The 24,259-nt window shown below is 45.3% G+C and overlaps 2 protein-coding genes across 2 annotated transcripts in view; one reads left to right on the forward strand and one right to left on the reverse strand.

The window, feature by feature from the left end:
* Window positions 1-510, reverse strand: part of slc67a1 (solute carrier family 67 member 1) — a 123,442-nt gene extending 122,932 nt beyond the window's left edge. The window contains exon 1 of the mRNA XM_086007691.1: window positions 87-510. Coding sequence (XP_085863817.1) covers window positions 87-194 — 108 coding nt within the window. The 5' untranslated portion in view covers window positions 195-510. The remainder of the gene's footprint in view (window positions 1-86) is intronic.
* A 299-nt stretch (window positions 511-809) lies between these two features.
* tssc4 (tumor suppressing subtransferable candidate 4) lies at window positions 810-16,186 on the forward strand. The gene is made up of 3 exons (XM_086007693.1): window positions 810-1,101; window positions 9,095-9,167; window positions 14,645-16,186. Exon 3 carries the CDS (start codon window positions 14,727-14,729, stop codon window positions 15,831-15,833), a length of 1,107 nt encoding a protein of 368 aa, XP_085863819.1. The 5' UTR covers window positions 810-1,101; window positions 9,095-9,167; window positions 14,645-14,726; the 3' UTR covers window positions 15,834-16,186.
* The last annotated feature ends 8,073 nt before the right edge of the window (window positions 16,187-24,259 follow it).

Below are 24,259 nucleotides of genomic sequence, written 5' to 3' on the forward strand. Positions count from 1 at the left end.
TTGCGCAACCAGGAAGCGCTGATCACTGCATTCTATCTGATCACTCACTGCCGGTGTCGATCAGTAAATCACGGTTAACTACTCACAGGCATGACTCCAGTTTGGATCCAGAAGCAAGTGGAATAAATAGCCATGTTGATGTGAGCTACCAGGATGACGAAGCCCACCCCGGTGCCTTTCTTTGGCTCTGTCATGTTTACGTGTCTGTTTTGTGCGGGTTTAAACCTCTGGGTCTTGCACCTCAATTGCCACAGTCTGACTGACAGCTGCCAATCTTCGAGGGTCTGGGGAGAAGGTGTAATCCAGGGCTAATGTCCCCGCAGCCAGTCAGCGATGGTACAGCGGCCGGCCGACACTCAATCCCCGCCCAGCCCAGACGCCACCCACTGACCGGTGCAGCCCAATCACAGCGCATGGCAGCAGAGGCGGCGCGAGCCGACAAACCAGGACGCAGTTTATATAACAGGCCAACGTCGCCCATTCCCAGCCGGCGATTTATCCGAAGCAGAGTGAGATTCAAACAGCAAAAAAAACCGCTTGGGCCGGCCCACGAGCCGGGGGGGGCGGGGTCAACGCTGCAGGTCCCGCCTCTCCTTCACGCTGATTGGTCACTATCTCACACCTCGGCTTTTGATTAGTCGATGCAGCCGCCAATAACCGCCGACAACTTTGCTGAGCTGAAGCGCTTATTTCCGTTGACTAAAAACACGATCCGACGGAATTTGTGACCATGTAAAAGCGAGGAAGAATATTAAAGGTGCTAATATGTCAGGGTGGTTGGAGAGGCATTGTGGGAGTTGTAGTTCTATGGGATCGAGGCGCTGCCACTGTCAACGGGAGCGCGAAGCTGCCGGACTCCCACTCCCGGCGCGCACTGCGCGACACGGGGTTGCGAGGTGCGCATTGGTCTGTTTTGATCAGTCGGTCCCGGAGAGAGTGCGAGTGACAGAGGCGGGAGAAGGTATCGCGACGCGCCGATCGATACCTGGCAGCCAGACCACATCGAGACTAGAGGGATATGGACTCGGAGTCACAGCTCAATGCACACAGAACCGCCGTCCTTTTAGAGTTAAACAGTATCCTGTCCACCACTCGGAACCTGTGAGTAGCGCGGAGGGGGAGGGGAGGGGATTGGGGGGAGATGGCGCCAGAGATGCGCCATCAGCACGCACGGTGCGTCATCTTTACGTGCTTTCTGATAGGCTCGATCCACGAAAAGGCCCAGTCAAGAAAACCTAATGTAGCAAAATCCTGTTATAATTCATTACCGTTGTGATAATTAAATTTGTGTACATATAAAGGGCACTAGAGCAACTTTCCCCCAATCTTCTGCCATCCTCATTTGAAGACTCGAATTGTAGTTAGTGCCCTTGGGCATCTTATCCAAGTGGCCATCCTTCACGAGAGAGTCTGGATAGTGAGTATTGGTAGGCTATTCCATTGAGGGGTCATCACAACTAAGCCTGTTTCTGCCCTCAACTTACATCCACACATGAACCTCCAGCAAGGGTAAACGAATAAAGATCAGGGGAGTAGAAATATAGAATCACTGAATGGTTACAACAGGGAAGAAGGCCATTCGACCCGTGCTGGCTCTGCAAGAGCACTTCAGCTAGTCCCACTCCACTGCCCTTTCCCTGTAGCTCTGCAAATTTCTTTCCCATCACATACTTCTCCAACTCCCTTTTGAAATCCAGGATTGAATCTGCCTCCACCACCCTTTCAGGCATTGCAGTTCAGATCTTGACCACTTGCTGCATAAAAAAGTTTTTTCTTGCGTCGCTTTTGGTTCTTTTGCCAATCTCCTTAAATCCGTGTCCTCTGGTTCTCGACCCTTCTGCCAATGGGAACAGTTTCCCTCTATCTACTCTGTCCAGACCCCCCCCCCCATGATTTTGAACACCTATCAAACCTCCTCTCAATCTTCTCTGCTCCAAGGAGAACAACCCCAGTTTCTGCAGTCTATCAACGTAACTGAAGTCCCTCATTCCTGGAATCATTCTCGTAAATCTCTTCTGCACCCTCTCTAAGGCCTTCACATCCTTCCTAAAAAGTGTGGTGCCCAGAACTCCAGTTTTGGCCTAATTAGTGCTTTATAAAGGTTCAGCATAACTTCTCTACTTTTGTACTCAATACCTCTATTTACAAAGCCCAAGATCCCATACGCTTTGCTAACCACTCTCTCAATATGTCCCGCCACCTTCAGGGACCTATGCACATTAACTCCCAGGTCCCGCTGTCCCTGCACACTCTTTAAAACTGTGCCATTAAGTGTATATTGTCTCCTTCTGCCAAAATGCACCTCACACTCCTCTATTAAATTCAGTCTGCTAGCCTTTATGTCCTGTTGCAGTTGATTGGTATCATCATCACTGTTTGCCACACCCCCAAATTTGGTGTCATCGGCAAATTTAGAAATTCTATTCTGTATTTCAATATCCAGGTCATTTATATATATCAAAAAAAGCAGTGGCCCCAGCACTGACCCTTGGGGAACTCCACTATCTACCATCCTCGAGAGTGAAAAACTGCCATTTACCACAACTTGCTGTTTTCTGTCCTTAAGCCAATTCCTTATCCAAGCTGCCACTGACCCACCTATTCTATGAGCCTCAAGTTTGTTAACCAGCTTTCTATGTGGTACTTTGTCAAACGCCTTCCGAAAATCCATGTAGACAACATCCATTGCATTCCCTTCATCAATCCTCCCTGTTACTTCATCAAAGTACTTCATGTCTTCCTGAAGTCTATCACTCTCCTCCTCACTGTTCACTATACTTCCAAGTTTTGTGTCATCTGCAAATGTTGAAATTGTGCCCTGTACACCCACGTCATTAATATATCTGAATAAAAGCAGTAGTCCTAGAACCGACCCCTGGGGAACACCACTGTATAACTTCCTCCAGTCCGAAAAACAACTGTTGACCACTACTCTCTGTTTCCTATCACTTAGCCAATTCCGTATCTATGCTGCCACTGTCCCTTTTATTCCATGGGCTTCAACTTTGCTGGCAAGCCTATTATGTGGCACTTTGTTGAATGCCATTTGGAAATTCATGTACACTGCGTCAACTGCATTACCCTCATCAACCCTCTCTGGTTACCTCATCAAAAAACTCAAGTTAGTTAAACACGATTTGCCTTTAACAAATCTATGCTGGCTTTCCTTAATTAATCCACACTTGTCCAATTGACTGTTAACACTGGTTAGTTTATTCCTCCCTAACCTAGCAGCCAATTGTAGCATCCTGACTATTGTCCTAGTTGGAGATTAGCTAACTCGCTACAAAATGGGGGATTAAGCGTGGATGGAATGTTCCTATTCTGGCTTAGTTGCTCACTGAATAAAATTCCTTTTCTACTATAGGGAAGCCCCCCCCTCCCACCATGTGATGCTATTTGTTGCAGTTTTAACCCAATCAATTATGTTTGCTACATAGCCACACATAATCATAATATCATCAAGATAAGGGCTCATGGGGCTGGGGGTAATATATTAGCAAGGATAGAGGATTGATTGAAGGACAGAAAACAGTAGAAATAAATGGGTCATTTCCAGGTTGACAGGCTGCTACTAGTGGGGTGCAGGAAGGATCAGTGTTGGGGCCATGGCTATTTACAATATATATTAATGACTTACATGAAGGGACCAAGCGTAATGTATCAAAGTTTGCTGATGATGCAAAGCTTGGTGGGAAAGCAATCTGTGAGGAGGACACAGAGTCTGCAAAGGGATACAGACACGTTAAGTGAGTGGGCAAGAAGATGGCAGATGGAGAATAATGTGGGGAAATGTGAGGTTATTCACTTTGGTAGAAAGAATAGAAAAACAGAATATTTTTGGCCCGAAACGTCAACTCAAATTTCTCTCCACGGATGTTGCCTGACCTGCTGAGTTTTTCCAGCATTTTCTGTTATTTCGGATTTCCAGTATCTGCAGTATTTTGCTATCGTCTTATTAAATGTTGATGTTTAGAGGGATTTGGGTGTCCTTGTACACAAAACACAGAAAGTTAACATGCAGGTACAGCAAGCAATTAGGAAGGCAAATGATATATTGGCCTTTATTGCAAGGGGGGTTGGAGTACAAGAGTAAAGAGGTTTTGCTACAATTGTACAGGGCTTTGGTCTTCGTATCTGAGAAAGGATAAGCTTGCCTTAGAGGGGGTGCAATGAAGGTTGACTAGATTGATTCCTGGGATGAGAGGGTTGTCCTATGAGGAGAGATTGAGTAGAAGTTTAGAAGAATAAGAGGTGATCTCATTGAAATAGACAAGATTCTGAGGGGGTTGACCAGGTGGATGCTGAGAGGCTGTTTCCCCTGGCTGGAGTGTCTAGAACTAGGGGCCATAGTCTCAGGATAAGGGGTCAGCCATTTACTACTGAGATTGGTCTGGCATTCATTTCAGCAGGGGTTACTGTTCTTGTCCACTATCCAGTGACAAGAGGGCAAAACGGGACTTGGCAGCAATGCTCCCTTGCTGATATTTGCATTTCAGGCTCATTTATGAAGAATGGCCATTGGAATAAGGTGATAGAAGGTGCTTGGCACTTATGGCATTGTATCCCAGACAAGATAGCATCTTTAGGAAAGAAGTTAACTTAAAACTTAAAATAAATTTATTACCTAGAATGTACATTACAGAAACAGGCCAGTCTGTCTGTGCTAGTGTTTATGCTCCACACTAGCCTCCTCCCACCCTACTTCATCTAACCTTATCAGCATAACCTTCTCTTCCTTCCTCCCTCCCTCCCTCCCTCGTGTTTATCAGGACTTGATTGGCACCTCATCCACCACCATAAACATTCACTCCCTCCACCACCGGCGCACCGTGGCTGCCGTGTGTACCATCTACAAGATGCACTGCAGCAACTTGCCAAGGCTTCTTCGACAGCATCTCCCAAACCCGCAACCTAGAAGGACAAGGGCAGCAGGTGCATGGCAACATCACCACCTCCAAGTTCCCCTCCAAGTCTCACACCATCCTGACTTGGAAATATATCGCCGTTCCTTTATCGTCGCTGGGTCAAAATCCTGGAACTCCCTCCATAACAGCACTGTGGGACTGCAGCAGTTCAAAAAAGCGGCTCACCACTACCACCTTCTCAAGGGCAATTAGGGATGGGCAATAAATGTTGGACATCCCATGAACGAATTAAAAAAAAAAAAAACATGGGGGCAATACCAAGGGCATCAACCAGGATGGGAGAGAGTAAAGGTTTTGATGGTTACAAGGGTATCCAAAGTGGAGCTGAGGGAGTAGTTGAGCAGATCAATAGTAGCAGAAGTATTGTGAATGGAGGTCCAAAACCTAGTATTTGAAATTACGATTGTAAGTGATTTGGTGGAGAGTATTTTCCAGGGATGGACACAGAAGGAAGTGTGGTTGGAAGGGACTTATGGGATGTGGGTGGCGAGGGATACAAGGAAGTGATTGGAGATGGCTTTGTTTGTGATCGAGTCCATGGAAGTAGAGAGGTCACAGGAAGTGGCAAGGTTGAGGAGTAGCCATAAATTTGGGTAGGACTGTTTATATAGATGGAGAGGTTTAGGGAGAACAGGAGGTCAATGAATTCAGAGGAGAGCGGGCAAGGGGAGCTACGATGAAGATTGAAATCACCAAGGATGAGGAGTCGTTAAGTGCAGAGGTTGAGGGAGGGAACATGGACAATAAGGATTTGAAAGGAGAGGTTAGAGGGGTGGAACAAATTGAGATGTTCGAAGGAGGAGAAAGTATCAGAGGGGTAGGGGCAGAAGCAAAGGTATGATTTGGAGATAAGGGCCACACCACCACCGTGGCGGTCTTGGGTGGATCAAGTTGAAAGCTGGGTAAGCTTCAGTAAGGGGCAAGGTGTCGCCATCCGTGCGTGTACCACAGTTACAGCCATGAATGTCAATGCAATCATCTACAGTATTGTTTTGGATGGCAAAGGCCTGGTTTGCGAATGAACGAACATTCTGGAGGAAAGTGCGTAGCGGGACGGTGATTACTGATTCGCTGGCAGAATTCAATGGTGGGATGGGAAGGAGGTCGGCGAGGATAGCCCCCAGCAGATGTGCTGGGCGGGAAGGTCAGCGAGAGAGGAGGATGGGGCAGTTTGGGTTGTTGCTCGTAAGGAGGCAGGGCTGAAAGCTTGATTGGCCCTTCGGAGTATGCCAAGGTAGCTGTGGACTTATGCAAGCAGGATTCACGCCTGGAACAGTATCAGCAGAATAGGATGGCAGAGGAGTAGTGATGAGTTGGGGTACGAATGGGGGTCAAAGTACCCAGGAGGGCAGAAATGAAAGGTGGCATGACTGGGCGATGGGAAGGCGAGGAGACGGAAGAAAATAAGAGGGACCAAAAGAGAAAAGAAAAGAGATAGAATTAATGGGTTCGGTCAGAGATGAGAGCCAAAATGTGCACATGTATAGACACATGGAATTTGGTCTACGTAGAGAGGACCGTTCCTCTTACTCCAAATGCCTTGTATTGGATGGATCAAAAATGGTTACACTTGGTACGCTCGGTACCTCAGTGTTACAATATCTAGTTAACCAACTCAGCCCACAGGTGCAAAACTTTATTGGATCAACAACCTCACCAAACACTAAAGCACTCCACAAAGCAAGGCTCAAATTCAACAGCAGTTGTCCATTTTTCACTGAGTCTCTCTGTGTGGGTTCAGTGGATAAGGGCACTGATTCCTGGTCTGTGCTGATTCCTTGATGGTTCACTGGGTAAAGGCACCAATCCCACGTCTGTGCCGATTCCTTGATGATTTACTGGGTAAAGGCACCAATCCCAGGTCTGTGCTGATTCCTTGATGGTTCACTGGGTAAAGACACCAATCCCAGGTCTGTGCCGATTCCTTGATGGTTTACTGGGTAAAGATACCAATCCCAGGTCTGTGTTGATTCCTTGATGGTTCACTGGGTAAAGGCACAATCCCAGGTCTGTGCCGATTCCCTGATGGTTTACTCGGTAATGGCACCATTCCCAGGCCTGTCCCAATTCCCTGATGGCTTACTCAGTAACGGCACCATTCCCAGGCCTGTCCCAATTCCCTGATGGCTTACTCGGTAATGGCACCATTCCCAGGCCTGTCCCAATTCCCTGATGGCTTACTCGGTAACGGCACCATTCCCAGGCCTGTCCCAATTCCCTGATGGCTTACTCGGTAATGGCACCATTCCCAGGCCTGTCCCAATTCCCTGATGGCTTACTCAGTAACGGCACCATTCCCAGGCCTGTCCCAATTCCCTGATGGCTTACTCGGTAACGGCACCATTCCCAGGCCTGTCCCAATTCCCTGATGGCTTACTCGGTAACGGCACCATTCCCAGATCTGTGCGATTCCCTGGTGATTTGCTTGGTAAAGACCCAGAGCCCATGTCTGTGCTGATTCCCCGATGGTTTACTGGGTAAAAGAACCAATCCCAAGTCAGTGCTGATTCCCTAGTGGTCCCGAAATACAAAATTATAAAATGGAACATATTTATAATACTACTAATAAATAAGCTGTCCAAACTAAAAATGAGGTCTCACTAAATTTGTGTAGTTTTGAAATTGGAGCCAATAAAACATTTGACATTCTGCAGTGTCCACTGGTACCCTTTGGCGATCTGGTAGACACCGATTGTATTCCATGGGCACTCGGCACATACTAAAGGTTTACACATGGGAAAACAGTTGGAGAGATCCTTCCCAGAATCGAATACACTAAAAGAACAGCCAGTTATGTGTATTGGTCACCATTGCCAAAGAAAGACGGAAGCCGCGACTTTATCAATGGAGGCGGGTTGGGTGCTGGTCAGGTGGTTTCCAGCTTCCAGTCCCGTCCCCAGCTACATCCGGCCCACAGACGTGATTTTACGTTGATTGACCTTGTTAAGCCTGCCCTGCGGGCTTGCTGGCCAATTAAGAGGAAGCTGGTCATTTGATGATACGTCATTGCCGGTTTTCTGAAAGGGACCACGCACAATTTTTTTTTTTGACAGTTGATTTCTCTGTGTTTGACAGCATTGAGGTGCTGCAAACACTGACAATCACTGCACAAAGGTCACCTCTTGCACCCAGGCTCTCCAATGACTCCCTCCATAGGCTGGAATAGATGGCAGCTGCAGGTGAGGTGACAGAGGCGATCTGTCATTGGTGAGAGAGGTTCTCCCAATGCGGTGGCGCTGAACATGGATTTCAAAACTTGTAACCTAAAGAAATGTGTAAATGTATTAAAAATCCCAACATTTTCTTACCTGAGACTCACCAGTGCAACATTGGATCCTTCACACCACTTCTGCAGCTGTCATCAATCCAGAAACATTACAGCAGGCTCACAACACGTCACACTTACCTGGCGTGGTGTCCAGACTTTGGGAAACCCAAGGCAGAAGCGGCAAAATTCAAAAATAGCCTGTCAACTACTAGCAACTACCTGTTAGTAGGCAGGTAATTGCCTTTAATCCTCTTCCCGCCGCTAGGTGTCGGGTCCATGCGCAAATCAGGGACCCGACACTTGGGAAAATTGTTTGGAGGCGGGTTGGTGGTGGGATCGCAACCCGCCATCAATCAAAATGATTTTACCCTTTGACCCACCTCTAAACATGGCAAAATCGCGGCCGGAGTCCTTCCAGAGAAAGATGGACAAAGCCAATTTTTAAATTATATTTGTAATTATCTGACATCACATAAAATAACATGAAGAAATTACCCTACTTTATTTCCATCCCAAAGCACTTGACATACAATGAACTACCTTGAAATGAATTAATGGTTGTGTATAAGCAAACAAACGGCAATGAGATGAATGACCAGTTAATCAGTTTTTGGTAGTGTTCATTGAGGAAAAGGTGTAAGCCCAGATGCTGGGAACTCTGTGCTCCACTTGGAATAGTTTCCTGGAATCTTTAACGTCCATGTGAATCATTAGTCTGCCTGTTACAAGGATTCAGATGGACGTTAATGGATAAAACTGCAAAAAGGAATGGAAAATAGCAGAAGTTAAAAGAAAACAATCTATTTACATTTGTTTGGATATTTGAACTATGACTGATACAGAAGGGAAGTAACAACTAAAAGCACTAACTTGAGGGCTCTTGATCTTTGTTTTACAGGGTGTGTGAGCTCAGGACGCTGGTAGCTTTGACAGACCGAGAAGGAGGGAAACTAGTCCAGTCTCAGAACAAAGTAAGCATTGATCAATAGGTTCCCCCTGTGATTGATACTGGAGGGGCAATGTGGTAGTGCCTTATGTGTCCCGAGACTAACTGGTTGTATTCTCGAGTATATTATAGTTTTGTACTGATTTAACATTGGGCTAAAAATGTAACTTCATTCCAGAAAGTGATAGTGGTACAGTGTAACAGATCTTTGAACGGATCCCTTTATCAGGGCTTTGATACAACACAAGTTACTTCTGCCTCTCCTTCCAAGTTTGCTACGTGACTCACTCCAATTACGATGTGATCTTTGATTTATCAAATTGTCAGGAGTCGCTGTATTCTAGGGATCTGGAGGATGTACTTTGGGGTAGAACCATTTACACACGTTAAATCACCAGTTAGCACTGGGTGGAATACTCTTTAGAAAATGTGACACAAATATTTTATGTTGTCTGAATCACAGTTTCCTTTTTTATTCAATATGTAAGTTGCAGCTTGTTATTTATTTTCCACCTTAATATCAGCTGTATTTCACATCACTTTCATTGAAAGACATAAAGTCTCAGCTGTTATAGAAAATAAAAACTATTGTTAAGAAACAGTTGGTTTAGGCAGCAATAAATTAAGTAGAAAGCAATCAATGTATTCCCCATGATCAATTTTCACATGTTTCTCTGTACAATGAATACAGGACAAAAATAGACCATGCAGTGTCTTTTTGGACATTCACGTTACATCCTCAAGCTCCAGTTTATAATTTCTGGTCCGTAGGTCCATCCACAGGAACCAGGACAGCCACAGTTTCAAGCTAACCCAGAAACCTGGTTTATAAGTTGCGTTTAAAAGTATTGATTATGGACTTTGCCAGCATAAATCATTGTCTATAAAACATAATTGTAACCGCAATTCATATTGTAGTCAGACAGCGGCTGAGATAAGGAGGGCCTGCAGGTAGACAGGAGGCTGAGGTAAGGAGGGGGCCTACGGTTAGACAGGAGGCTGAGGTAAAGAGGGGGCCTGCGGTTAGACAGGAGGCTGAGGTAAGGAGGAAGCCTGCGGTTACACAGGAGGCTGAGGTAAGGAGGGGCCTGCGGTTAGACAGGAGGCTGAGGTAAGGAGGGGCCTGCGGTTACACAGGAGGCTGAGGTAAGGAGGGGCCTGCGGTTACACAGGAGGCTGAGGTAAGGAGGGGGCCTGCGGTTAGACAGGAGGCTGAGGTAAGGAGGGGGCCTGCAGGTAGACAGGAGGCTGAGGTAAGGAGGGGGCCTGCGGTTTGACAGGAGGCTGAGGTAAGGAGGGGGCCTGCAGGTAGACAGGAGGCTGAGGTAAGGAGGGGGCCTGCGGTTTGACAGGAGGCTGAGGTAAGGAGGGGGCCTGCGGTTAGACAGGAGACTGAGGTAAGGAGGGGGCCTACGGTTAGACAGGAGGCTGAGGTAAGGAGGGGGCCTACGGTTAGACAGGAGGCTGAGGTAAAGAGGGGGCCTGCGGTTAGACAGGAGGCTGAGGTAAGGAGGGGGCCTGTGGTTAGACAGGAGGCTGAGGTAAGGAGGGGGCCTGCGGTTAGACAGGAGGCTGAGGTAAGGAGGGGGCCTGCGGTTAGACAGGAGGCTGAGGTAAGGAGGGGGCCTGCAGGTAGACAGGAGGCTGAGGTAAGGAGGGGGGTTGGGCTGCGGTTAGACAGGAGGCTGAGGTAATGGGGGGCCTGCGGGTAGTCAGGAGGCTGAGGTAAGAGGAGGCTGAGGTAAGTGGGGGCCTGCGGGTAGTCAGGAGGCTGAGGTAAGTGGGGGCCTGCAGTTAAATAGGAGGCTGAGTTAATGGGGTTTTCTCAGAGACAGTACCAAATCTTAGAAGAATAAAGTTGCTAGGATAGCTAGTACGTGCTATATTATTACCCATTACAGAAGGGTATTGATAAAGGCTGGGTAGTAGGCAGCCTGGCCAAGATCTCAGCCAAGAAAGGATCCTAACAGAAAACGTTGGGGGTGACTGAGTGGTATAGTGAGTTAGGCACTTGCCCTTCACCTCTGAGACTTGGACTGAAATGTAGCCTAGATTTATGGGATGGAAGTGTTCTATGTCTGCTGGCAATAAGGATTGTCTGTAAAATGAATTTGGTCAGTCAATCTAGTTCTTGGTCCATAGCACAAGAAAGCTTCTAATGTGATGCTAATTTTATTTTTAATTCATTCACGGGATGTGGGCATTGCTGGCTAGGCCAGCATTTATTCTCCATCCCTAATTGCCCTTGAGAAGGTGGTGGTGAACCGCCTTCTTGAACCCCTGCAGTCCATGTGGCAAAGGTACCCCCCACAGTGCTGTTAGGGAGCGAGTTCCTGGATTTTGACCCAGTGACGATGAAGGAATGGCGATATGTTTCCAAGTCAGGATGGTGTGTGACTTGGAGGGGAACTTGGAGGTGGTGGTGTTCCCATGCACCTGCTGCCCTTATCCTTCTAGGTGGTGGGTTTGGGAGGTGCTGTTGAAGAAGCCTTGGTGAGTTGCTGCAGTGCATTTTGTAGACACACTGCAGCCACGGTACGTCGGTGGTGGAGGGAGTGAATGTTTAAGGTGGTAGATGGGGTGCCAATCAAGCGGGCTGCTTTGTCCTTGATGGTGTTAAGCTTCTTGAGTGTTGTTGGAGCTGCACTCATCCAGGCAAGTGGAGAATATTCCATCACACTCCTGACTTGTGCCTTGTAGATGGTGGAAAGGCTTTGGGGAGCCAGGAGGTGAGACACTCACCACAGAATACCCAGCCTCTGACCTACTCTTGTAGCCACAGTATTTATGTGGCTGGTCCAGTTAAGTTTCTGGTCAATGGTGACGCCAGGATATTGATGGTGGGGGATTTAGTGATGGTAATCCTGTTGAATTTCAATTGGCAATCTCACTCAGGATGGCTGGTGTAGGAAATGGGAAAAAAAAATCAGACTGGTGTACTAGAGGATGCTCGTGGAGTTCGGGCATAGCATACTCTACAACCACTTGTTTCATACCTGACCCCAAAGTGTTTGATAGACAGTAGGCACCAAAATGGAAAGTTTTCCATTCCCAGTACTGATGCCCTCTACTTTGAGCACAAAAGAAAGATGCTTAAAAGAAAAGTAGCTAAAGTAAAACAGTATTTGTACAGTGGCGCTGGAAGCTATAATGGTAGCACTGCCCACAAAGTATAAATCCTTTCACTGCGTTTCATGTTCCCTGAAATCCAACAAGGTGGACTGTAGCTGATTTACAGAAGCCGAAGCGGATTTGAGGCAAAGCTCAATAGCTGAGTTTATGATAACTCTCAAATGGAGGACTATAAAGTTAGCACTGCAGTTGGAAAGTCAATCTCCGAGAAATAACCTCCATCTGATTACTCACAGCATTTTACCTTAAAGGTGCAGTTGGGCTAATTTGGTAGCTCATTGTGTAAAGACACCCCCCAGTGTGGTACTGGGCTACAAAGACCAGGAACTCCTGGGTTCCATCCCTGGTTTGTGCAAAGCTGGCAGTCCCAGCTGGCGTGGCACTGGGAACCCTACCTTGATGTCCTTGAGCTGGGAAAGGCTAAAATCAGCATGGGTTTCTATTTTTGATTATTCCCCAATGATCCTTGCTGAATTACAAGCAATGTATGGATGCATAGTGAAATAGCCTGATGATAGCTGTATGAAGATTTGTGACTTGGAAGAAGTATGAGAGGACAATTGGTATTTGTAGAACTGTGTCCCCTGCAAAAATCATCACTTCCAGGAAATAAGGGGGGAAGGGAAACAATTGGGTTGGGAACCTTTAATGATGCCATTATGGTTTTTGTTTCATATACAGTCAGATTTAGTTAATCCATTTTTCATTAGTACACGGACCTGCAAATATATTTTTACACATCAACCCAAGTCATTTAAAAAAAACCATAGTTGATGTGTATTGCCGCGCTGACCCAGCTGGCCACCGCCGCGCTGACCCAGCTGGCCACCGCCGAACTGACCCAGCTAGCTGCACAGAATCACCCATGTTCAACTGAAACCACTTACTGGTGCTAAACTGTTCCCCACAGTTATTCTTGGGGAATTTTGACCACAGTTGCGATATTTCTCAGTGAAGTGCAGACAAAAACAAAATTTACAAGTTTATATATATTAATGACTTAGACTTGAGTGTACAGGGCAAAATGTTAAAATTTGCAAATGACACAAAACTTGGACGTATAGTGAACAGTGAGGAGGATAGTAATAGATTTCAAGAAGACACAGGCTGGTGGAATGGGCGGACACGTGGCAAATAAAATTTAACGCAGAAGTGATACATTTTGATAGGAAGAACAGGGAGAGGCAATATAAACTAAAGGGTAAAATTCTAAAGGGGGTGCATGAACAGAGAGACCTGGGGGTATATGTACACAAATCGTTGAAGGTGGCACGGCAGGTTGCGAAAGCGGTTATAAAAGCAAACGGGATCCTGGACTTCATAAGTAGAGGCATAGAGTACAAAAGCAAGGAAGTTATGATGAACCTTTATAAACACTGGTTTGGCCTCAACTGGAGTATTGTGTCCAATTCTGGGCACTGCACTTTATGAAGGATGTGAAGGCCTTAGAGAGGGTGCAGAAAAGATTTACAAGAATGGTTCCAGGGATGAGGGAATTCAGTTACGTGGATAGACTAGAGAAGCTGGGGTTGTTCTCCTTAGAGCAGAGAAGGCTGAGAGGAGATTTGATAGAGGTGCTCAAAATCATGAGGGGTCTAGACAGAGTAGATAGAGAGAAACTGTTCCCGTTGGCGGAAGGGTCGAGAACCAGAGGACACAGATTTAAGGTGATTGGCAAAAGAACCAAAGACGACATGAGGAAAAACTTTTTTACACAGCAAGTGGTTAGGATCTGGAATGCACTGCCTGAAAGGGTGGTGGAGGCAGATTCAATTGTGGATTTCAAAAGAGAATTGGATAAGTCCCTGAAGTAAAAAAATTTGCAGGGCTACGGGGGACTAGCTGAAGTGCTCTTGCAGAGAGCTGGCTCGGGCTCGACGGGCCGAATGGCCTGCTTCTGTGCTGTAACCATTCTGTGATTCTAGTTATTCTGGATGAGTAACTTGAATAATGAATTACAAGTTTGTTGAGTTTTTATTTTAATATTGATGTCTCATTAGTACACTGATTTTTATTGTGTTACAAAATAGTGGGCTCCCAATGTATATGGACTAGTCAGGTCTGACTGCATTGAAATAAAAACAAAATGCTGGAAATACTCAGCATGTCAGGAGCATCTTCTGTGCGGAGAGAAACAGAGTTAACGTTTCAGGTTGATGTCCTTTTGTCAGAGCTGCAGAACTGACTGCATTGTACTTTTGCTGTTTAAGGTGTGATGGTACCTTGATTTAATATTTATATGTCGCTACTATTACAATATTTTTAATACATATAAAGCATGTTGCTTTGTAAAAAGTTTGCGTGTGCTTAAAGTCCCTTGATCTACTGAGCTTTGTACTATACTACAATATTTTGCTGTTTTCTTACCAGGCTGTGAGCTCCCTGGACATCTGGAAGCATCTGTTTGCTGCAGTGCCTTCTGAAGAAGACGCTTCATTATTATTGCAATAAAATGGCCGACGGAGAGACCAACATGGTTTCCACGGATCTTTTGCTTCTAAAAGACCCTGATCACGAAACCAGGTTACCCAGTGATGCAGTATCACTCAGTGACACTGACTCGGAGACAAATCTACAGTCATTTAATTCCTTGTCACCTCTTAGTGAATCTGATCCAGACTCCTGGTCCCCAGATGACTCGCCTGTTGATGGGGTTGAACCCCAGTGTGACTACATGTCGGATCATTCTCTATCTACCGTTGGAAACAGCCCTCCATCACAGCTGTTTCAGCTACGAGGAACTAGTTCTGGCTTCTCTTTTCGTAGTCAGAATATATTCAGTGGTTTGGAAAATGCAGTAAAATTTGATGCATCTCAACCCAGGGACAACAGCATCATTGACGGAGAATTCAAGCGTCCGCCAAATCCAGCTCCTCAGAGAAAGGTGACAGGGGGGTCTCCTCCAGGAAACCAGAGCAGTTCTCCTTCAAAGAGAAAGGTCATCGGAGAGCCTCCCAGAGGAAAGCAGAGCAGCGCCTTGTGTAAAAAAGCACAGTCTGTCCCAGATTATCTTCTGCATCCAGAACGCTGGACCAAGTACAGCCTGGAGGATGTTCCTGAAACCAGCAATAAGAAGAATGCAGCAGTGGCGTTCGAGTTCATGGAGGGCTTGAAGAAACAGAGAAAAGAAAAATCTACAGTAGACTTGGATGAAAGCTTCACTTCCTGTTTCAATCAAGAGTCTGATGGTGTTGCTGGTAAAATCCTATTCACCAAGCCATCGAAACCAGCAGGCAGCATGGCAGATTATGTAGACAGGACAGAACAGGAAGGTCATGGCAGTAAGCTTGGTGTGGCCAGGAAGATAGCAAAGAGAGAAGAACTGAATCCAGAGGATCCTGGGCAGGTGGACCTGGCACACCTAGATTACGGTGAAGTCAAGGAAGTGGAGGACGTGAAAGCATGGTGGCATGATAAAGATGCAGAGGAGCCGGCAAAGGATAGAAAACGAGTGACTACAGGGGAGAAGGTGCACGAGTCAGTGGTGTTTCATAGTGGAAGAAAGAGGAATCGAAAAAATATTCGAGTGAAACTGGATAAAGACAGTGAAGATGACTAATGTCTAGGTAGTTTGATCCCAAGGCTGCTGATGTTTTTAAATGGATTATTTCAAAATCATTCTTTAGCTGGATCTGACCTCTACAGGGGCTGTCTCATTTTGTGTAGTAATCTATAAAACAGGATTTCCAGGACAGCTGCAATTACTTTGTACAGCTGCCTGGATGCCTGTGTTTAACACTTTGCAGTTAACTATATTAATTTGAGGGGTGGGAGGGCGGAGGGGAAAGAGAAGTTTAGTATCTCTGATGTAGTTAAAGTTTGTGACGGGAAGGAGAAAAGTGGGGTTAGATCCTGAACTGTAGTGAAGGTAAAATGTACATCATTAATAAAGACTTTTTGTTATCCTTTAAACACCGTGTCCTGTGTTTATAAATATGAAATGTGATTTGGAAACCCCTAGACTAAAATGGTGGGAAGAGATTACACAAGATCTTATTTAGTAACATTCAGGAGTTCAGAGGGGGGGGTTACAGGAGATCCTGTTTAATAAATTCAAGGGTGTCGTCCATTTTTGGAGGGGCGGAGGGAGAGCAAGGCAACAGGAGATTATGGTCAGTTTCACTGTTGACCCAGTGGTGGGACAGTGCACTGAAAGTGTCTGACGACTGTTAGCAATTAGAATATTTACATTTTCTAACTATCAACAAAACACATGATAAATCAGGTGATAATTAGAGGTGGTTTACTTCACCATTCAACTCTGAAAATTGAACTCAAATTAAAATAAGGAAAGACACTGTTTGGCTGACTGAATGTTGCTGGTGCATCCTGGAAAATTGGGTACATTACATATGCTCAGACTGCACATCTGCCTCCAGATGAGTCACAACTGGTCAAAAATATCAATTTCAAGCCCAGGTATTTGGGAGAGGCTGAGGCCCTCAGTAAAAACCTAAGAAAGCCAATGAAAGGCATTTCAGTGGATAAATTCAATCATGTTATTGTGACTGGAAAATAGGGCTCCCAATGCTGTTTGAGGCATTCTTGGAGGTTTGATCACGTGACGGCCTGACCGTGTGACATCTGATCACATGACATCTGCAAATGTTACTGTATTTACCTTTAGAGGTTGGGTCCCCTGTAGTTGAGTATCTTTACTTGTGGTTTTGTGCCAGCAGCTGTTGTGCAAGAAGTTCAGAGAACCAGGAGGCCACCCGCGAGGAAATGAAGACAGGAAACCGAGAGCTGGGAAATGGGGAATTTGAGGGCGGGGGAGCGAATCGCAGGAGGAAACCAGAGGTGGGAGGAACGTTGATTCCACCAATAAGCAAAGTGCACCGATAACTAATATTAATACTGGTAAAATTCAAATTTCCCTCATCAACAGTAATGTAATAACTCAAAGTCTGTATGTAACTGCCATGTGTAACACCCCAATATCCTACCTGTAACTAGTAGTATTCCTACAACCCACTGCTACCCTGAAACTACAGCTAGACTATCCCTGCACTGGTCAGTCCCCGGGTTTCACTCACCCCTTTACTGGCTCCTCTCACGGTGCTGCTCCAACTCCAGTCTTTGCAGAAAATAGTGATTCCCATGTCCAACCCATTCTCCACTCTCCCTCTTTGCCACCCCACGACTCGATCACCAATTCCCCCCAGCCTCCAGTCTCCCTCTCTATCCCACTCTTCCCCATAACCCTCAATCTCCCTCATTTTGCAGGCTCCCTCTCTCCATGACCCCCAATCCCCAGTTCCCAAAACAAAATGCACCGCTTTTCAAGGACAAAAAAAAAATCATCTAGTGCCTTTTGCCTTTGCGCCTGCACTGTTACATTCAGAAAATGTAAATTCAATTTGAAACCATGACAAGAGATACTCCAAAAAGGAACTGCTACATGGTTTTATAATGCAAGGAATACCTCTGCGAAACAAATTAAATGTCGGGCAAGGCAGCAATTCATTTCAAACAATTGCTTGTGTCTAGACACAAACTTCTATTGCTTACACTTTGCCCTCTTCTGATCCACAGCATCTCCACCACTGCTGTAACTGCTCTGGCTTGCGCAGGCAGCAGCTCCCTCCAGTGCAAACTTCCAGATCTTCGGAAGTGCGGCAGGCACACAGCGGTGGTGGGTGGCGAATAGCTGATTAGCAGCTATACCATTTAAAAACCTCGGTCCGGCGACCTTTGAATCCCTGCATCTAAATAAAACAACATGCAACAAAAGGTAGATATTCCCCGAACAAACTTTTCTCCCGTGTTGCCAGTGGCAGTGTTGGGGAGATGAACAGCACGGACCTAATCGGAGGCACCAGCGGCAGTGGGACCTTCCACGATTTCCAGAAAAACAAGGTGTGACATCACAGGACAGCAGGCAGGTGATTGGTTGGTGAGTATTAAGGTTTCTTTAATCTAGGACAGTGGTTTAAATTAGGAGCAGAAAACTATAACATACTGTATTAAATTTATAGCTTGACTAGTTAAACTAATTAATATAACTATAAATAATCGTTGATTAAAGACTTTAACTAATTAAAAAAATAAAATAAGGGTAGACTAAGATATGGCAGGGCAGGTTGTATGTCTGGGCTGCAGTATGTGGGAGTTTATGGACAGCGAGACTGTCCCAAACAGGAGATGTCTCCATCTCGAATCTCTCTGGCTCAGAATCATTGAGCTGGAGTGCAAGTTGGAGACACTCCTTCACATGAGGGAGGGGGAGGAATTTCTGGACAGTTTTATCCAGAATACAGTCACACCCCAGAGGAAAGCACAGGTTCAGGAAAGGGAACGTGTGACTGTTAAGGAGATGGGTAGCAGGGATTTAGGAGAAGCTGAGAAGGAGGTCCCGCAGACACTGATCCTGTCCAACAGATACGATGTACTCGCTACCTGTGAGGACAAGGAGAAAGACTGCTGGGAGGACAGCCACAATGCAGACCAAGGCACCGTGGCTCAGAAGGCTGTCTAAGGGGGGGGGGGAGACAGCAGAATAGAAATGTAGTGATAGGGGACTTTATAATTAGGGGGATAGCTGGCATCCTCTGTAGCCAAGAATGAGAATCCCGAAGGGTGTGTTGTCTACTTGGTGCCAGAGTAAGGGATATCTCACGGCGGCTGGAGAGGAACTTGGAAAGGGAGGGTGGAAATCCAGTTGTTGTGCTCCATGTTGGAACAAATGACATAGCTAGGAACAGGGAGGAGGTCCTGCTGAAAGAGTATCAGGAGTTAGGATCTAAATTAAAAAGCAGGACCTCGAGGGTAATAATCTCTGGATTATTGCCCGAGCCACGTGCAAATTGGCATAGAAGCAGACAGATCAGGACAATTAACATGTGGCTAAAGGGCCAGTGTGGGAAAGAGAGGTTCCTTTTCATGGGACACTGGCACCAGTTCTGGGACAGGAAGGAGCTGTACCGATGGGACGGGCTCCACCTGAACCAGGATGGGACCCGTGTCCTAGTGGAAAAGGTAAATAGGGAAGTGGCAAAGGCTTTAAACTAGTAAGATGGGGGGAGGAATCTACAAGAAACGTAACCAGCCTAAATATAAACAAAACAGGAAAAGAGCACAGGAAAGAATAAAGTAATGGAGGACATTCATGGCAAGGGAATAAATGGTGTTATAGAACAGAAGTCTAAAAAGGTGGTTAAACATAAAGTGAGAGGAAATCCTATTAAAAATGAGTTAAACTGTCTGTACAGCAATGCACACAGTGTCCGTAATAAAACAGGGTAGCTGGAGGCAATCATATGGTGCGAGGAACCAGACATAGTAGTGATTACTGAGACATGGCTACAGAAATATCAGGACTGGGAATTGCAGGGTATAACATATTTAGAAAAGATAGGGAGGGAAAAAGGGGAGATGGAGTAGCTGTACTTATTAGGGACAACATAATGGCAGTAGAAAAAAGTGATGCAGATATCAGCAAGACAAAAATAGAATCCATATGGACAGAGATAAAAGATAATAAAGGATCAATCACACTAATAGGCGTAGTCTACAGACCACCTAATAGTGGAGGGGAGGTGGAGGAAGAAATATGCAGACAAATTAGGGAAATGAGTAAAAAAAAGAAAATAGAATATTAATCATGGTGAATTTCAACTACCCTGATATTAATTGGACATAAGAGGTAGATAAAGGGGATAAGGGAATGGAGTTCCTACAATGTGTACAGGATTAATTTCTAACCCAATATGTAAAAAGCCCAACAAGGGAGGATTTGATATTGGATCTAATAATGGGGAATGAACCAGAACAGATAAGAGAAGTAAAGGTAGGGGAACGTACAGGTAATAGTGACCATAATATAATATGCTTTAAGATGATAATTGAGTAGGACATAAGTATGACGAAAACCAGGTTAATAGATTGGAGAAAAGCTGATTTTGAGGGGCTGAGAATAGAACTGTGGTTGGGGGGGATAAATGGGCAACAATATTGGCAAACAACGATGTAGAACAGCAATGGGAAACATTTACGGTGTTCAACAGAGTGCAGGAAAAATATATTCCGCTAAAAGGAAAGAACAAACTAAACAATAATGAGTCTATGGATGAATAAAGCCATAAAGGAACAAGTGAGGGTAAGGAATGAGGCATACATTAAGTATACACAGCAGGGGAGTGGATGATGAGAGAGAATACGAAAAGATTAGGAGAGAAGGCAAAGAGGAACTATGAAATTAAATTATCAAGGAACATAGAACAAAATAGTAAAATATTTTATAGGCACATCAATAAGAAAAAGGAAGGTTGGGATGGTAGGGCCATTAAGGGATAGTCAGGATAATACCACAGGTAATGATAGAGAGATGGCAGAAATATTAAATAACATTTTGCTTCAGTATTTACCAGGGAGATAGAACAGGTGGACATGACACTGGATGATGAGATTAGTAATGAGATAAGTGCATTTAAAATTTAAAAAGAGTATATTTTAAATAAATTAATCAAACTCAAAGAGGATAAGACCCCTGGTCCGGATGGATTGCATCCACGCATTTTAAAAGAATCTAGGGAAGAGATAGCAGAGGCATTACTATGCATATTTAATAATCCATTAGAAAAGGTATAGTGCCAGAGGACTGGTGGATAGCTAACGTAATACCGATATTTAAGAAGAGGGATAGAACATGTCCAGGGAATTATAGACGAGTTAGCTTAACATCGGTGGTAGGAAAAATAATGGAATCCCTACTAAAGGAGAAAATAGAAGAACACCTAGAAACCAAAAATATAATAATGAGTAGTCAACATGGATTTCAAAATGGAAAGTCTTGCTTGACCAACCTTATTGAATTTTTTGAAGAGGTAACAGAGGGAGTAGACAATGGTAATGCAGTGGATGTAATTTATCTGGATTTTCAAAAGGCCTTCTATAAAGTACCCCATCTTCTTCTTCTTAGGCAGTCCCTCGGAACCGAGGATGACTTGCTTCCACATTAAAAATGAGTTCGCAGGTGACTGATGAGTCCAATGCGGGACCTACAGTCTCTGTCACAGGTAGGGCAGACGGTGGTTGAAGGGGCGGGTGGGTGGGGTGCTTGGGTTGACGTGTGCTCCTTGCGCTGCCTGCGCTTGGCTTCCGCTTACTCCCGGCGAAGAGACTCGAGGTGTTTGGCGCCTTCCCGGATGCTTCTCCTCCACTTTGTGCGGTCTTGGGCCAGGGATTCCCAGGTGTCGGTGGGGTTGTTACACTTTTTCAAGGAGGCTTTGAGCGCTTGTTTTGGGAGTCTCGTATCAGGCATGCGGACAATGTGACCCAACCATCGGAGCTGATTGAGCGTGGTCAAAGCTTCGATGCTGGGGATGTTGGCCTGAGCAAGAACACTGACGTTGGACGTTTAATAGACTGATGAACAAGATCAGGGAATGTGGAGTCAGGGGACAAGTAGCAGAATGGATTGTTGGCTGGCTTCAGGACAGAAAGCAGAGAGTAGGAGTAAAGGGTAGCTATTCACAGTGGCAGAAGTGGGCAGTGGTGTTCCACAAGGATCAGTGCTGGGATCACTGCTGTTCACAATTTACATTAATCATTTAGACTTAGAAATCAAAAACACAATTTCTAAATTTGTGGATGACACCAAATTGGGAGGGGGGGGGATAGTCAATACTAAGGAGGACTGCAACAAGTTACAGGAGGACGTTAATAAACTTGCAGAATGGGCATATAATTGGCAAATGAAGTTGAACACAGATAAATGTGAGGTATTACATTTTGGTAGGAAGAATAGGGAGGTCACTTATCACTGGGAGGGTGCGAGTCTAGGTGGGGTAGAGGAACAAAGGGATCTCAGAGTACAAATACACAAATCACTAAAAGTTGCAACACAGGTTAGCAAGGTCATAAAAAAAGCTATTTCTAGAGGGATAGAATTGAAAAGTAGGGAGGTTTTGCTAAACCTGTATCGAACCTTGGTTAGACCACACTTACAGTTCTGGTCGCCATATTATAAAAAGGATATAGAGGCACTGGAGAGGGTACAGAGAAGATTTACAAGGATGATACCAGAAATGCGAGGGTATACATAGCGGGAAAGGATGAACAGGCTGGGTCTCTTTTCTCTTGAAAAAAGAAGGCATAACGTAATAGAGGTCTTTAAAATTATGAAAAATTTTGATAGAGTGGATACAGAGAGAATGTTTCCACTTGTGGGGAAGAGCATAACTAGAGGTCATCAATATAAGATAGTCACCAAGAAATCCAATAGGGAATTCAGGAGAAACTTCTTTACCCAGAGAGTGGTGAGAATGTGGAACTCGCTACCACAGGGAGTAGTTGAAGCAAATGGTATGGATGCATTTAAGGGGAGGCTAGACAAGCATATGAGGGAAAAGGGAATAGAGGGTTATGCTGATAGATTTAGGTGAGGAAAGACGGGAGGAGGCTTGTGTGGATCATAAACGCCGGCATGGACTGGTTGGCCTGAATAGCCTGTTTCTGTGCCGTATATCCTATGAACCGCTGATTTCGGGAGATGCCTGCCTAAAGTGGGAGCGTTGGGACCCCTACCAGTGGAAAATAGTAGATGGTGGGCTGAACCAGAGGAGAGATAAAGAGAAGGCAAAAAAAGATTAAAATAGACGGGGAAACATAGAAAATAGGAGCAGGAGTAGTCCATTCGGCCCCTCGAGCCTGTTCCTCCATTTAATGAGATCATGGCTGATCATCCAAACTCAGTACCCTGTCCCTGCTTTCTCCCCAGATCCTTTAGCCTTAAGAAATATATCTAACTCCTTCTTGAGGCCAACTTATTAAATATGTTCAACTGTCTTCTGTGGTAGAGAATTCCACAGGTTCACCACTCTCTGGGTGAAGAAATTCCTCCTCATCTCAGTCCTAAATGGCTTACCCCTTATCCTTAGACTGTGACCCCTGGTTCTGGACTCCCCCAACATCGGGAACATCCTTCCTGCATCCATGTTACTGAAGACAACAGTATAACTCTTATAAAACAGACTAATATATAAGGGCAATACTGTATTGCACCCTCTGCAAAAGGTGATAGTTATTGGAAAAACAATGAGACAGTAAAATCGATCGGAAGACGAGAGGCCTAATTGAGGCACTCTGTTTAAGCAGCTGAGTGGTAAATAATAGAGCCCAGTGGCTGCTGAGCACATGCGCTCTGGCCTGTTTACCTGGCATTTGGTTGAACAAGCTGATGCACATCCCTGCAGAACCTGTTTGACTTGCCAGCTTGTGAGTTCATCTAATCCACGTAGGAGAACAAGCAGCAACAGTTAATCAGAGCACCTGATGGAAGGGAGCCTGAGAATTAAAGAGATCCGAAAAAAATATTCAGCAACAAAAACTTTTACTACAAAAGAATCAAAAAGGAATAAATTGACCAAAGTGGGCTGGTTGTGCAGGGTATTAAAACTTGTCCTTTCATCCTTTCATACAGTCCTGTGTGGTATCAACAGGCTGAGACTCACCCAGTCTTCAGCTCCCCTAGCCACCCTTATACTGCCACCCATGTATACAGGCCAAGATAATTATACCTGGAAAGGTCCATGTATGAGGAGACTACGTACGGGCTGGATTTTACCTTAGATCCGGAGGTCGTGGCGGGATTGCTGGTTTTCGGGTTTTAGTCCCGCTCCCAGCGACGTCTGACGAACAGATGCTATTTTCCCTTGATTGGCCTTGTTAAGCCCGCCCTGCGGGCTTGCCGGCCAATTAAGGGAAAGCCGGTGTCAGATGACGTCAGTGCATGACGCTTCATCTGCCAGTTTTCTTAAAGGGACAGGCCCCATAATTTTTTGACTTATGAATTGTCAGTGTTTGACAGCATTGAGGTGCTGTCAAACACTGACGATCACTGTCCAAAGGTGAGCCCTTGCATCTCTCCTTTAGCAGAAAACAGATGGCAGCTGCATGTGAGATTGCAGAAGCCATCTGTCAATTCTCCTGATCAGATGAGGCTTCACAGAAACATCAAATCTTGTCATCTGCAGATACATATAA

The sequence above is a fragment of the Somniosus microcephalus genome, chromosome 15 (assembly GCF_052327205.1).
Source record: "Somniosus microcephalus isolate GS21.2 chromosome 15, FLI_Smic_1.0, whole genome shotgun sequence".
Taxonomy (NCBI): domain Eukaryota; kingdom Metazoa; phylum Chordata; class Chondrichthyes; order Squaliformes; family Somniosidae; genus Somniosus; species Somniosus microcephalus.

Bases quoted from the DNA above. Each gene is read 5' to 3' on its own strand.
- tssc4 (XM_086007693.1), top strand. From the start codon at position 14,727: ATGGCCGACGGAGAGACCAACATGGTTTCCACGGATCTTTTGCTTCTA.